The sequence below is a fragment of the Schistocerca gregaria genome, chromosome 7 (genome assembly GCF_023897955.1).
Source record: "Schistocerca gregaria isolate iqSchGreg1 chromosome 7, iqSchGreg1.2, whole genome shotgun sequence".
Lineage (NCBI taxonomy): Eukaryota > Metazoa > Arthropoda > Insecta > Orthoptera > Acrididae > Schistocerca > Schistocerca gregaria.
The window spans coordinates 500534322-500551292 of NC_064926.1; the positions used below are offsets into that span (position 1 = coordinate 500534322).

Genomic DNA, 16971 nt, shown 5'->3' on the forward strand with positions numbered 1-16971 from the left:
AACCGATTTCTCATACACAAACAGCTCTTGACCGGCGCTGCCTGGTGAAACGTTTCTGTGATGCCTCGTGTAAGGAGGAAAAATGCGTACCATCACGTTCCCGAATTTGATAAAGGTCGGATTGTAGTCTATTGCGATTGCGGTTTATCGTATCGCGACGTTGCTGCTCGCGTTGTTCGAGATCCAATGACTGTTAGCAGAATATGGAATCGGTGGGTTCAGGAGGGTAATACGGAACGCCGTGCTCGATCCCAACGGCCTCGTGTCACTAGCAGTCGAGATGACAGGCATCTTACCCACATGGGTGTAACGGATGGTACAGCCACGTCTCGATCCCTGAGTCAACAGATGGGGATGTTTGCAAAACAACAACCATTTTACCTAACAGTTCGACGACGTTTGCAGCAGCGTGGAGTATCAGCTCGGAGACCATGGCTGCGGTTACCCTTCCCGCTTCATCACAGACAGGAGCGCCTGCGATGGTGTACTCAACGACGAACCTGGGTGCACGAATGGCAAAATGTCATTTTTGCGGATGAATCCAGGTTCTGTTTACAGCATCATGATGGTCGCATCCGTGTTTGGCGACATCGCGGTGAACGCACATTGGAAGCGTGTATTCGTCATCGCCATACTGGCGTATCACCCGGCGTGATTATATGGGGTGCCTCTTGTTCGCATTGACGGCAATTTCAACAGCGGACGTTACATTTAAAATGTGTTACGACCCGTGGCTCTACCCTTCATTCGATCCCTGCGAAACCCTACATTTCAGCAGGATAATGCACGACCGCATGTTGCAGGTCCTGTACGGGCCTTTCTGGTTACAGAAAATGTTCGACTGCTGCCCTTGCCAGCGCATTTTCCAGATCTCTCGCAAATTGAAAACGTCTGGTCAATGGTGGCCGAGCAACTGGCTCGTCACAATACGCCAGTCATTACTCTTGATGAACTGTGGTATCGCGTTGAAGCTGCATGGGCAGCTGTACCTGTACACTCCATCCAAGCTCTCTTTGACTCAATGCCCAGGTGTATCAAGGCCGTTATTACGGCTAGAAGTGGTTGTTCTGGGTACTGATTTCTCAGGATCTATGCACCCTAATTGCGTAAAAATGTAATCACATGTCAGTTCTAATATAATATATTCGTCCAATGAATACCCGTTTATCATGTGTATTTCTTCTTGGTGTAGCAATTTTAATGGCCAGGAGAGTATTATAATCGGATACGTTCTTTGCTATGCGCATTACCTTACATTTGTGCCTATTTCAAAGTTTTCTCTGCAATGTAGTGCAGTTGTCTGACGAGGATACTTCTCTGAACTGTGCGGTGCTGAGATATGAAATCGAAACGTGGTGTAATCTATTTGGCTGTGTAGCTGAGCGACCGCCTCCCTCGCATCCCGCCAGGTGGCAGGCAGGGCTCTCTACCGCGCGACGCACAGGAGTTCGCTCTCAGAAAAATTTCGCTGGTAATTGCAGGACAAGTGCTGAGACTCAAGTAGGCCATGGACGACGCTAGGAGCATTTACCGAAATTGGATATCAATTTTGAGCGGCTGTGTGATTGTTCTTTCAGCTTAAATGCCCGCGAAGCACATTCTCAGAGTTGGCGGAAGACAGTTTTCGAATTTTGTCTTCTATTTGTGTCTACAGAATTAACGAGAAAATTTCACGGAAATGTGTAGGTTGTTCGAATAGATGTTCAGAGCTGTCTGCAGTACCGTACGGTTCTCTACACTATGTGTGTTGTCTTGCTTTTTACTTGGGTTTACCTGTTCGAATTTGGCTAACTTCCATTGCTAAAATTGTTTATACCACACTTATTACTGTAAATCAACTTTGAGCACTACTGATAATTTATGAATAATATTTATGCTCTTCTTTTTTTGTTTGTTTGATACTAAAAATAATTGTAAGCTCTGTTTTAGTACCTGCTGTTTCAGGTGGGGCGTGGTTATACAAATTTTACTTATACGTGTAGTACTTATACATGTAGTCGAATTCAATCAGATGATGCTGAGAGAATTAGATTGGGAAATGAGACACTTAAAGTAGTAGATGAGTTTTGCTATTTGAGCAGCAAAATAACTGATGACGTTCGAAGTAGGGAGGATATAAAATGTATACTGTCAACGGCAAGAAAAACGCTTCTGAAGAAAAAAATTGTTAACATCGAGCATAGACTTAAGTGTCAGGAAATCCTTTCTCAAAGTAATTGTATGGCTTGTAGCCGTGTATGGAAGTGAAACACGGACGATAAACCTTTTGAAATATGGTGCTACTTAAGATTAGACTGAAAAATCACGTAATTATCAAGTAAGTACTGAGTAGAATTGGGAAGAAGAGAAATTTGTGGTACAACCTGAATAGAAGAAGGGATCGGCAGGTGGGGAACATTCTGAGGCATCAAGGAATGACCAATTTAGTACTGGAGGGAAGCGTGGAGGGCAAAACTCGCAGAGGGAGACCAAGAGATGAATACAGTAAGCAGATTCAGAAGGATGCAGGTTGCAGTAGTTACTCGAAAGTGAAGAGGCTTGCACAAGATAGAGTAGCATGGAGAGCTTAATCAAACCAGTGTTTGGACTAAAACCACAACAGTAACAACAGAAATAACAACACCATCCTCTTATAGTAGTAACCTGAGTTATCACAACGTACGTTAGTATATTCTCTCCTGGACGAGATTTGCATTCTACTTAATACCATATTTGGCTATTTTAAAGAGGCAACCGCTGCCTGTTTATGAGATGTCAAATAATATTTCTCTCCTTTGCTTAAAGGCTATATTCCATGTTATTTTATATTGATAATTGGATCTTGTGATTTGCTGTGCTGACAGATATGTTTACTGCTGCTTGATGTATTTTTTAAGAGGGGAGGCGGTGTTGAGTGAAATGTTTTTTTGTCTTCTATAGTAGTTCCCGAATTTGTAGTGTGCCCTGTTGAATATATTTTGAGACAGATGCTCCCCACAATGTCACCATTTCAAACCTCAGCTGAAAATAGTTGAAATTTTAAATACAAATTATTTATTGCTGATCTTCTTGCCTTCATCTACCCGCTAGGCTAGACGGGAGCGCCAATGCACTGCTTCGTGGAGTCGGTTAGGCGCGCCAGCCCCGGATCGAATCAGCCTGGCGGATTAACGACGAGGGCCGGTGTGCTGGCCAACCTGGATGTGGTTTTTAGACGGTTTTCCACGTCCTTCTAGGTGAATACCGGGCTGGTCCCCACGTCCCGCCTCAGTTACAGCCTCACAGACGTTTGTAACACGTTCGCACTATTTCATGATCTACACTAGACGCAGACAGTTGGGGTATGCTGATTCCGTCCGGGGGGGGGGGGGGGGGGGGAGGGGTACGAGGTGGCGGCAGGAAGGGCATCCGGCTACCCCTTCAAATTAACCTTGCTAAATGCGATTGTAACCACGCCGACCCTGGGAAAACTGCGGTACTAAGGCGTCAGCAAAAGCAGAAGCTTCCTGCATTCATCTGAGTTGCCAAATTCCAAAGGTTAAAGGAAATTCAAAATAGCTGTTTGCTTCAATAAATTTATCTTTTCTTGACGACGTGCTATGTTTTCTGTGGTGGTATCACTTCCGTCTCCTCGCTTGCTAACGCATTTCATTCTCTGTAGACACAATCATTAGTTAACAATCCTGAAACGCCACTGACCGTATTTTACAAATTGCTTACATATACCGAGAACATTAGAGGTCAAATTTCACTTCACTGGTCTTGCGCAGAGCAAATATTAAATCTAAAGAACGAAACCGAAATAAATATCAGAAACTTGAAATATGTGGCAACTGTTGTAGTTTTTAAAAATGCCTTTTATTAACTTGATTGAAATGCACTAACCAACATTATAAAAGGATTCGACTCGATAAAGAAACAGAAATAATTAGAGGAACTTTAACGAATACTGTACCGAAAGTAAAGTTAACGGCGACTTGTCAAAACCTTTTGCAATGAAGTCGCGTGCAAGACAAGGAGAAGGTTTGTCACTTCTACTATTCAACTGTGCGTTACAGAAGGGAGTGAATGCAGGAAATCCATCAATAATCAGGGTGTAGAACTACGAAGAAATAAAATCATCATGGATTGTCTAGCTTTCTCAGACGACATGGTGTTGATTACTGACTCACTGGATACTGCCAAAAAACAAATCGCAGACCATCAGAAACAAGTATCCAAAACGTGACCGAAAATATTATCTGCTACTAAAAAACCGGTTCTGAGCAGATATCAGAAATGTTCCCTAGAATACTAAAACTCATAAGAACACAGTATCTAATACAAATTACTTTGAATGTCTAGGAGAACAGATAACGAGTAATACCAAAGAAAAGACAGGACTAGAAAGCTGAGTACATAAAATGGAAAGGAGGTTCCATATAAAAAAGCACACATAGCAAAAAACCTTTTTCCTTGAACACAAGACTAAGAAACTATCAAACAATGCAAAGTTCCGAAACACTGCAGGAACCAGAAACACTTAAACTTACATGATTTGAGGATCTTGTATAATTGGAAAACGCTGAAAGAAGAACTGGCAGGAAAACATTGGGAACTAAAAGTAACAGTATTGCTGAATATAAATTTAAGTCAAACGATGAGTTCTGTTTGAAAATGGAAAAGCTAACATAAGTAATGAGGTAAAGAAGACTGCAGTTTTATAGACAGTTATACCAAATGAGTAATACACTGAAGCACCAAAGAAACTTTTATAGGCATGCGTATTCAAACACAGAGATATGTAAACAGGCAGGATACGGCACTGTGGTCGGCAATACCTATATAAGACAATAGTTGTCTGGCTCAGTTGTTACATCGGTTACTGCAAGTCACAATAGCCAAGATGTAAGTTTAAACGTAGTGCTATAGTTGGCGCACGAGCCCTGGGACACAGTATCTCCGAGGTAGCGATGAAGTGGGCATTTGACCTTACGACTGTCTCACGAGTGTATCGTGTGTGCTTTAGAATGCGACACCCCATACGTCCAGAATTGCTACGGAGTGGCTCCAGGAACACTCTTCTGAGTGTAGACACTTCCGCTGGCCACCAAACTCCCCCGACAAGAACGTTATTGAGCATATCTGGGATGTCTTGCAACGTGCTCCCCCTCGTATGTGTCATTTCTCTCCAGCAATACTTCCGACATTAGTCGACTCCATGATCCGTCTTGTTGCGGCACTTCTACGTGCTCGCGGGGATCCTACACGATATTAGGCAGACGTAGCATTTTCTTTCAGTGTCTCAGAGTAACCAAGCAGATCTGCAGAATACTGAAGAACTACAAATCCAAACCGACATAGTTCAGTGAAAGCGACAAAGATACGAAAAACACTGGATTTAGAACGGACATATAGATAACAGATCACCTTTTAGAGAAGCAACACAAAAGGCAGGATTTCAGGAAAGAAAAAGTTCAGGAAATGAACGGAAGTGGACCCGGGAAGAAAAGAAGCGACTCTCTCAAATAATGAAGGAAGACTGGGACCAAAGTAAATTGAAAACAAAGGACCATAGCCACAACACATCCACCGCACTTTCCAAGTGGGTTATTCGAATACGTAAATAAATACACTACCTGATAAAAAATGTGGAACAGCCAAGAGACTTTGTAACATGTAACGTCGTACACATGCAAACTATTGGTGAGTACGTAAATAATTAGAAGTGCTGCTCTCTGAGACAGCTAGAACGAGCACGAGGATGCATTAGTGTTGTTGGTGTTTAGTGTGGTTACCAGACCTGGTGGGCTACATAACAGGTGTGAACAGCATCAGATGTTGAATGACTCCTGTGAAGGACACAGAGTTACCGCCTACCAATGTGAGGCAACGTTTCCGGTATCTGACAGAGATTGAAGTGGTCTCATCGTGGGACTCCATTTGCCCTGCAGGTCAGATCTTGTAACATTCAGATTTGAAAGCCATTCAGATGTCGTAGTGGCACGATGTTGGACTACGTGGGAATCTCAGTGCAACCATACTCGTCGTCAAAGTTCCTGCCATCACAAGAGAGTATCACCCAACTGCGCACCAAGTACATTATAACTTCTCCTCAAATGCGGCTGCCATCCCAGAAGAACTAATGGACTCAGTGAAGTATTCTGTGTCACCCAGTCACACTAACTGCAGACTAGCAACAACTGAAACTGGGAGTTGCCGCGGGGGCTGCCACTAACACCACAACACAAATTGCTGTGTTTCGGGTGGTGCCGTGATAGGAAAGCACGGACTGCTGCCGAATAGCGTCGCATTGTGTTCAGCGATGAATCGCTCTTCTTCACCACCTCGGATGACAGCCGTCGGCGAGGATGGCGACAGCCTGAGGAGTGGCATCGTTCTTCCACTGTTTTGGAGAGGCACTGCGATATTACTCCGTGAGTCACAGCGTGGGGAGCCTCTGGGGATGACTTCGGGCCACGGACGTCCGTGGTTGGTGGGCACTCTGAGGGCAGTACCGTACATCACGGACATCGTGCATCTTCATGTGTTACGTCTCACGCGACTGTAATGTAGCGCCGTTTTTCCCATTTCTCAACAGAAAAATGCTCGTGCCGACATGGCGCGTGTTTCTATGAATAGTCTTCGTGATGTTGAGGTACTCCCATGGGGAGCAAGATATCCTGATCTGTCTGTACTAGAACACGTATGGAACCAGGTCGGATGTTAAATCTGGCCTAGCGCCAGCATCCAGGTTATCAACAACCAGTTACAGCAACTGTGGGACATCTTGCGTCAGAAGAGGGTACAAAGAACAAGTTTGTTTGTGTGGCCATCTTCCGCAGCAAGCATATAAATACCAGTTTTGTAAATAAAACTGCCTTTTCCTGCTGCTAGTTACTTTATTTATCCCATACGCGTTCCGCTTTCTCCTGTTCTAAGGCATCATCAGTGGGATGATTTGCTGATCTGCGTTTCCTCACATCTGGTATGGAGGTCGCACTACCACTTTTTTTCACTGACATATAATCACATCTCTGTGTTCTCACCTTCCACACACTGTTCATGTTTCTCACTCTTTTTTGTGGTGGACTATTGTTCTTTCGTACGACGAAGTAGTTGTATCTAAAACTAACAAAACTGTTTCGTTATAGATCCCACTGATGATGCCTTAGAACAGAAGGCGAAATGCGTATTGGATAAATAAAGTAACTAGCAGCAGAAAAGGCAGTTTTACTTGCAAAATAAGGGTACAAAGAGTTTATGACACACTTCCCATCTGGATCAGCGCGTGTATCTAAGCCAGAGGGGCTGCCACGTTGTACTGATAAGCATGCTCATGCTGCCAAATTCTTTGTAAATGTGACTCAGTTTTGTAATCACTGCCGTAACGCCGTACATCCTCTCAAACAAAGAGGTGTCCAGTAAGGAAGTGCCTTATAACCACTCCTGTTTGTAATAGTAATGAACAAGATCGTAAAATCTATCAAGAAAATAGATAGCGAACCAAATGCCGTGGTTTTTGCTCATGATTTGATAGTGTGGAGAGAGACGGAACCTGAAGCATAGAGGAAACTAAATGATTGGAACAACACATTCCAAAATTTCACACTAAAAGTGAAATGACCATCAACAGGCAAGGAACTATCTCAAATATATTTTTAGAAGGATTCAAAGTAGAATCTGTTTCCCATATAAAGCACATAGGAAGCATGATCACGAAAGGTAACACCTTTAAGCAGGAAATACTCAGCAGGTCACAGAAAGCATCCAGTTTCTAGTCAAATCAGAAATATTCTCTGGAACGATAAAATGCCACTAAAAGTAGAAGCGACCATGTACCAGACCTATTTCGTACCAATCATTACATAATGTTTAGAAACATGTACTCTACTAAACAAGGAACCCAGCAGAATTCATGCAATAGAACTGAAATTCATTAGAACTATGAACCAAACTATTATAAAGGACAAAATCAGGAATGAGGTGAACAGATTGAGGTTCTTGTTACCAGTGTCATAAACGAATGCAGGCTTCAGTAGTATAGCCACACAAAAAGAACGAACAACGAAAGACCGGCGAAAAGGTATTTCAACGTGAACCTCGTAGGAAGAAGACCACGGGGAAGACCAAGAAAACAATGGATAGAGATTGTAAGATCAGATGTGGAGGAGAAAGGACACAAATGGGAAATTGTCCTGCAACAGAAGATGTATGAACACTGAAGGAGATGGCGAGCACTTGTACAACGCACTCGGGAAACAGTAGTTGCTAAACGATGATGGCCCTCTCAAGTTGTCAACTTTCCTTTCATTTTCTTCGTCTCTCTCAGGTGTTTCACTGTCAGGCAACGTAGCACTAGCACTTAGGTATACTCATTAACTACATTTTTTTTAGTGATCAGTCTTCTGGCAGGCCCCGAATTTCTCTGCTGTGCCAACCTTTACATCTCAGAGTAGCACTTGCAACCTCCTTCCCCAGTTATTTTCTGGACATATTCCAATCTCTGAATTGCTCTATAGTTTTTACCCTCCACAATTCCCTCTAGAACAATGGAAGTTATTCACTGCTGTCTTGACAGATGTTCTATGATCCTGTCCCTTCTTCTTGTCAGTGTTTTCCATGTATTCCTTTCCTTGCCGATTCTGCAGAGAACCTTCTCATTCCTTATATCTGAGTCCAATTAACTTTCAACAGTGTTCAGTAGCAGAATTCCTTTACTTAGCCTTCTTCGTAATCCCTAATTCTGTTCTTAAATTTCTCGCTGTTCTCATTTCTGTTACTTCTTATTTATTTCGTGTTCCCTCGATATACTCTCAATACATATTCTTTACTACCCATTCAGTTATCCATGGTTTCTTCGTAGTTATCTTCCTTGCACCTATGTTTTCACTCCAGCTTCTGCGATTACCCTTCATAAAGATGTCCTTTTCCTCTTCAACTGAACTGCGCACTGAACTATCCACTGTGGCAGTAACTATAGCCTCACGGAACTTCAACCGTATGTCTTCATTCCTTGGTGCTTACATATCCCACTTCTCCGCGAACTGTTTCTTTCTGATTAATCTTTTAAAGGGGACCAGGACGTAATGGCCTGTAGTTTACACTAGTATTTCGAAATTTAATAATTCCAAATTTTAATACACTCTATGTACCTGTGGTTCTGTCAGTGTGATCATGTGATGTATCTGATCCCAGGAATGTGTCAATAAAGTTTCCCCTTCCTGGGACAATGAATTCACGGTGTTCTTATTTCAATTTCCAGGAGTGTATGTAAGATACTGACTCACCTTCTGCGATTTACAACAAGCAGTAATGTGATCATTTACTAAGCAAAACTTTATAAGCCTCAGTCTTAAGAACTCTTAATTTGAAGTTGGCAACAACACATTAATAAGCAGTTTTACTAGGAAAATTATTTTCAGCAAGCATCATTAATTTTAACTCAGTCTTTAACTTTCTTTTTACTATGTTCAAGAGGCATTAATTAGCAAAAACAATGGTCTTTAATGTTCTTTCAGTAGGGACACTCGGAAATCACTTTAGTTCAAACGGAGAGGAACCTGAGAGGTGTTATGATAAGGCGAAAAATGAAGATAGGTACATAAATTCAGTTATAAATTACCTTATATTTGAGCCCACCAACACATCCATTAAAGCTGATCCTTCACTGTACATTACTATAGTGCTCCATTACAGTTATTGCGGAATGTGGTGGTGATTGCATGTTGGTAGTTGAAATTGGAGGTAGAATTGCTGGACTCTGTTATTTCTTGGTGGCGATGACACACACAAATTTCAGAACAGTTCCAGCTATTTATCCATTCATCCGAGGCACTGGAAAGTAGCAGAAAAAGCCTCTCTCGGGACCAGCACAATATGTAACATTTACGCGGCAGTGCACAGTTAGGTAGCTCGTCCCCGACTCGTAGCTCGTCCCCGACTGGCTCTTGTTCCACCTTTTCTACCTAGGCCAACCACAATTTGCGCGCGCCACACAGTTCCATTCCCGAGGGGAACCACAACACCTTTTACATACAAACTAATTAAGAACCCTAAGTGAGGATCAGCAGGTTACATAACAGCAAACAAATACAATAAATAAAACAGAACATTTGCACATATTGACATTTCTACCAAAAATTATTCACATAAAATTATAATTATATACAGTAAGTTTTGTGCCCTCCAAATGGGACAAAGAATTTCAATGACAGATACACTACTTTGCATAGAACCAAACCATGACAACAAAGTTTGCACAAAGAAAGGAGTATACAATTTTGTGTTATCTATTCAATCAAACGCATTTATGGTAGCTTAACGATGTAATATTAAATGAAACAAAAGCAAAATAAATTAGTAAAGCACTAGAGTTATGGTGTTACAACTTCACCTGTCGACTCGTAGCTGCCTAGTTTTCATCTCTTCACCGGTTTTGGTGCCTAATCTGCTCATAGCTTTTAATCTGCTTGTTACTCCATGATTAAAACATATTAAGGCGTCCATCACACCAATCTGAGAAGCTGACGTGCCAACAAAAACAGTTTTTGAGTTTGGCGCAGAACTGCAGCTGGTCTGGCTAGGCAAAGTTCTCAGCCTTCCTTCAATTGATAAACACCATCATCAATGATGAATGTCTAGCCTGTGTTAAAATCACGAACTGTCTTTACTTTACCGATGAAAATATGTTCCTGTGGGCCTATGCCAAGCAACAGACGATGCCTCTCGTACATGTTATCCAGGAAAATATTAGTGACAATCACACATAAGCTTGTCGGCTTCCGGACCCAATATTTTCCTAGATAATATTTCCAAGAGACAACGTCTGTCTCTTAACATAAGCCCACAGGAACATATTTTAATCGGTAGGGTGTTGACAGCTCGTGATTTTAGTATAGACTGGATATTCACCATTGATCTATTGAAGGAACGCTGAGAACTTTGCCTTGCCAGGCCAACTATCACAGTCTGCAGTAACTCTCTATACTACGTGTATGACATAGCATGCGTAAATAACCTTCTTTTGGTGTGGAATTACAAATCTTATTTATTGAATACGTATAGGCCTGTTCTTTGTGGAGCGTATGTGATACGCACCTAGTTTTTTAAGTAGATGCGTGATATTTTCCTCCTTGTTTAATCCTATTCATTCAGTACCTTAAGACACCTCAGATAATTTCATTTCCCCGTTATCAAAGTGTTAACTTAGCAAATTTTCTGCACAGATATACACCAGTAGATTCAACTTCAAAGTTGTGTGTGTTTCCAAGCGATTTAAATAAATACAGCTACAGTGTACTATTGGACTATTCTTTCAGTTTTATATTTTAATAGTGAAACGTCCCTTTAGAAAAATTTTACAAGACTGTGCTTAAGCTGACACACAATATTTTTAGCGCAACGCAATCTGAATTACAAAAATCCCTACGAAAGAATGGCCCTGACTAACATTAACCTATACGTTTCACAAATCACTTACCTCACAAAAATCTTCGTTAATCAAGCTACTGCAATACAGCGAGCGCCACTACTGCCAGCTAAATAAAAGATTCAAACTACTGAAGGCAATAACTACTGATAGGCATAGTTAGAAAATGAAAGATTTTAATACAGAACAAACAATGTATTTACCTTAATAGTCATAATATATATATATATATATATATATATATATATATATATATATATATATATATATATCAGTTCGTGACACCAATTCTTACAAATTTCAAAACTCCGCCATCTCTCTCCCCACGTCCACCACTGCTGGCGGCTCACCTCCAACTGCGCAACGCTACGCTCTGTTAGCATTCAGCTGCCGCTGCCCGACACTACAATGGCAGACAACAATGCAAACTAGCCACAGACTGCGCACAGCACAGCCAGTGATTTTTCATACAGAGCGCTATGTGGCGTTACCAATAAGAAAACCTAAACAGCCTACTTACAATAGTTTCAACACCTGCTACACTGTATGAATTGGTCAATCAAGTATGTGTAACTACAGGCTGACAGTTATTGACCTATATGAAAAGAAACGTAAATTAGTTACAACCTACGATGTGTGCAGCCTTTATTCAACACGTAAACATCACTACACATATTCGTACTTACGTTTGATATGCCTGCCATTATTGGCGATGATGTGGTGCAGAGGAATAGTGAAATGCTGCATGACCCACTGCAGTGTCGGAACATCGATGCTATCGACAACCACCTGAATGGCTGTTTTCAGCTCATAGATGGTTACTGTACACATTCACTTTAATACAGCGCCACAAAAAGGAGTCGCATGTGTTCAGGTCCGGAGAATTTGCTACCAATCGAGGCCCAGGCCTGTGGCTTCTGGGTACCCCAGAGCCAAACAGCAGTCGCAAAGTGCTCCTCCAGGACATCAAACACTCTTCGAGCTCCGTCTTGCATGAACGAAATCTTGCCGAAATGAGAGTTACTTTGGATAATGGGGATGAAATCATCTTCCAAAACCTTCAGGTACTGTTCGGTTTATTCCGTGACTGGACACTGCACACCACACGGTCACCCAGTGCGGATGAAGAGACTTCTCAATCGTGAAATGCGGATACTCGGTATCCCAAATGTGCCGTTTTTGCTTATTTACGAACCCATCCAAAGGAAAGTGCGCTACGTCGCTCAACCAAACCATACAAATTCCGATTATGCCCCGCAGTCTACGGTGCAGTCTGGAAGTACTAAGGCAAACCGTTCAGATTTTATTTCATGTAGTTCAATAATTGTCATCCTGTCCTTTGGCTGTGGCTTCCCTAGTTTTAAAATTATTTTAAGTTTTTGGCAAGCCTTTCCACATGCAACTATTGAAGCTTTCATGGACATTCTGTGTTTTGCCATGCAAACATTTTCCAGGAGTTTACAATCGGAAAGATCTCTATCTATTGGCCTTATTTCTATCATAACAGTTCTATCGTAACAGTTTGGGGGGGCACATGTAACGAAACATTGCAGGCAACTTTTTGTATTTGACAGTAGGCATTCAGGTGCCACATCTGCTTCAGAAAGGCATTTAAACATGAAAATGATGAGGTGCTATTCTTAAAGAATATACACGCTGTTACAAAAAGGTACGGCCAAACTTTCAGGAAACATTCCTCACACCCAAAAGAAAGAAAATATGTTATGTGGACATGTGTCCGGAAACGCTTACTTTCCATGTTAGAACTCATTTTATTACTTCTCTTCAAATCACATTAATCACTGAATGGAAACACACAGTAACAGAACGTACCAGTGTGACTTCAAACACTTTGTTTCAGGAAATGTTCAAAATGTCCTCCGTTAGCGAGGATAAGTGCATCCACTCTCCGTCGCATGGAATCCCTGATGCGCTGATGCAGTCCTGGAGAATGGCGTATTGTATCACAGCTGTCCACAATACGAGCACGAAGAGACTCTACATTTGGTACTGGGGCTGTGTAGACAAGAGCTTTCAAATGCCCCCATAAATGAAAGTCAAGAGGGTTGAGGTCAGGAGAGCATGGAGGCCATGGAATTGGTCCGCGTCTACCAATCCATCGGTCACCGAATCTGTTGTTAAGTGTACGAGCATTTCGACTGAAATGTGCAGGAGCTCCAACGTGCATGAACCACATGTTGTGTCATACTTGTAAAGGTACATGTTCTAGCAGCACAGGTAGAGTATCCCGTATGAAACCATGATAACGTGCTCCAATGAGCGTAGGTGGAAGAAAATGGGGCGCAATCAAGACATCACCAACAATGCCTGCCCAAAAGTTCACAGAAAATCTGTGTTGATGACGTGATTGCACAGCTGCGTGCGGATTCTCGTTATCCCACACATGTTGAGTGTGAAAATTTACAATTTCATCACGTTGGAATGAAGCCTCATCCGTAAAGAGAACATTTGCACTGAAATGAGGATTGACACATTGTTGGATGAACCATTCGCAGAAGTGTACCCGTGGAGGCCAATCTCCTGCTGATAGTGCCTGCACACGCTGTACATAGTAGGGAAACAACAGGTTGTCCCGTAGCACTCTCCATACAGTGACGTGGTCAACGTTACCTTGTACAGCAGCAATTTCTCTAACGCTGACATTAGGGTTATCGCCAACTACACGAATAATTGGCTCGTCCGTTGTAGGTGTCCTCGTCGTTCTAGGTCTTCCCCAGTCGCGAGTCATAGGCTGGAATGTTCCGTGCTCCCTAATACGCCGATCAATTGCTTCGAACGTCTTACTGTCGGGACACCTTTGTTCTGGAAATCTGTCTCTATACAAACGTACCGCGCCACGGCTATTGCCTCGTGCCAATCCATAGATCAAATGGGCATCTGCCAACTCCGCATTTGTAAACATTGCACTGACTGCAAAACCACGTTCGTGATGAACATTGACCTGTTGATGCTATGTACTGATGTGCTTGATGCTAGTACTGTAGAGCAATGAGTCGCTTGTCAACACAAGCACGGAAGTCAACATTACCTACCTTCAATTGGGCCAACTGGCGGTGAATCGAGGAAGTACTGTACATACTGACGAAACGAAAATGAGCTCTAACATGGAAATTAAGCGTTTCCGGACACATGTCCACATAACATCCTTTCTTTATTTGTGTGTGAGGAATGTTTCCTGAAAGTTTGGCCGTACCTTATTGTAACACCCTGTATTTTTAAAATGAAGAACAGACACAGAATTTTATTAAATGAAAATAATTCCACTTTTCCGTCTCCATGACATTCACGTCCCCTCGAACTTCAACTTTCGCTTTATCATTACTAAACTGTAATTTACGGATGCTCCTGGGTACACCTGGCAATCGAGTACCTGATTTCGGAATCTCTACGTTCCATAATCACACTTGATCACCACGGACAACACGTAATTTTTGGCAAAGCTGACGATAGTGCTGGTACCCGGATAGCAACGGTACAGTGTGGTACCGGTGGAGCGGTCGGTCTGCAAGAGGCTGCTGCGACCTGACCGTGAGCTCCAGTGGAGCGCGCGCTCGAAAAGCGCGGGAAGGCGGCTCGAGGCCAGGGTGCCCAGGCGTGCTCCGGTGTGGGTGGATCGGTGTGCTCCGGTGTGGGTGGAGCGGCGTGCTCCGGTGTGGGTGGAGCGGCGTGCGCCGGTGTGGGTGGGGCGGCGTGCTCCGGTGTGGGTGGAGCGGCGTGCTCCGGTGTGGGTGGAGCGGCGTGCTCCGGTGTGGGTGGAGCGGTGTGCTCCAGTGTGGGTGGGGCGGCGTGCTCCGGTGTGGGTGGAGCGGCGTGCTCCGGTGTGGGTGGAGCGGCGTGCTCCGGTGTGGGTGGAGCGGCGTGCTCGGGTGTGGGTGGAGCGGTGTGCTCCGGTGTGGGTGGGGCGGCGTGCTCCGGTGTGGGTGGAGCGGCGTGCTCCGGTGTGGGTGGAGCGGCGTGCTCCGGTGTGGGTGGAGCGGCGTGCTCCGGTGTGGGTGGAGCGGCGTGCTCCGGTGTGGGTGGAGCGGCGTGCTCCGGTGTGGGTGGGGCGGCGTGCTCCGGTGTGGGTGGAGCGGCGTGCTCCGGTGTGGGTGGAGCGGCGTGCTCCGGTGTGGGTGGAGCGGTGTGCTGGCCACACACACGCGCCGCCGCTCGCACTCCACACGTGCTCCGCCTCACCTTCCGGGCCAAGCGGACGCCGACCTCACGGGCCGCCCTCGGTGGCAAGCGGCTCGTGCAGAACCAGCGCTCTCGCTCTTGTCTGGTAGGCAACTCACTAGATTCCAGGCTTACTTCGGCCGGCGCTAGAAATCACTTTGTTGTTGTTACAGTCAGTGCGGAGACAGGTTTGTTGCCACTCGGTAGTCGACCCAGCGCCGTATTTCAGATCCATTGACGCCTAGGCTCCGACGGTCGAACTCAGTGTTAAGGGAATGTTGCTTAAGACGGTCACGTCGATTAAATATCTAAGCGTAACGGTGGAAGCAGGTTTGTTAACTGTAGTTACTAGAGGAGGCCGATTTGCACGCGTTTTATCTCATGCAGGCTGGCCTGAGGAGGGAAGAACTATACTGACGTGAGGTCTGGAACATGACAAGGAATTAGAATTCAGAAAGCGGACGTAATTAGTCTGATACTTAACTTTAATCCATTAATGATGAACGTCGCTCTTGACGGTACATGATTCACAATATTATCTGTTCAGAATAGTAACTGAATACGGCGCCTTGCTAGGTCGTAGCAAATGACGTAGCTGAAGGCTATGCTAAACTGTCGTCTCGGCAAATGAGAGTGTATGTAGACAGTGAACCATCGCTAGCAAAGTCGGCTGTCCAACTGGGGCGAGTGCTAGGGAGTCTCTCTAGACCTACCGTGTGGCGGCGCACGGTCTACAATCATTGATAGTGGCGACACGCGGGTCTGCGACCGATTTAAAGGCTACAACCTAGCAAGTGTGGTGTCTGGTGGTGACACCACATTAACCATGGTACAAACATACGGAATAGGTTCGCAAGTATGTCAGTGGCTCTATGACTGCAACAGATACCAGTACGTTGTCCTCGACGGCGAGTGTTCGTCAGAGGCAAGGAATGCCCAGGCAAAAGTGAGAGGACCGCTCTTACTTTCCATATACATAAATGATCTGGTGGGCAGGGCGGGCTGCAGTCTGTGGCTGTCTGCTGATGATACTGTGGTGTACTGGAAGGCGTCGTCGTTGATCAACTGCAGGACGATACAGGATGACTTAGATGAAGTTTCTCGTTGGTGTGATGAATGCCAGCTAGGTTTAAATATAGAAGAGTGTAATTTAATACAGCTGAGTAAGAAAAACAAGCGTATAATGTACGACTACAGCATTAGTAGTATACCGCTTTACACAGCCATTAAAGTTGCTACACCAAGAAGAAATGCAGATGATAAACGGGTATTCATTGGACAAATATATTATACTAGAATTGACATGTGATTACATTTAAACGCAATTTGGGTGCATAAATCCTGTGAAATCAGTACCCAGAATCACCATCTCTGGCCGTAATAACGGCCTTGAAACGCCTGAGCAT

General features: G+C 43.9%; 1 protein-coding gene across 1 annotated transcript in view; it reads right to left on the reverse strand.

Moving 5' to 3' along the window:
- Positions 1 to 3713: 3713 nt before the first annotated feature.
- Positions 3714 to 16971, reverse strand: part of LOC126282449 (proteoglycan 4-like) — a 33499-nt gene continuing 20241 nt past the window's right edge. The window contains exons 2-3 of the mRNA XM_049982105.1: positions 14938 to 15711; positions 3714 to 3763 (exon numbers count right to left, since the gene is read on the reverse strand). Of these exons, the coding sequence (XP_049838062.1) occupies positions 3714 to 3763; positions 14938 to 15711 (824 nt within the window). The remainder of the gene's footprint in view (positions 3764 to 14937; positions 15712 to 16971) is intronic.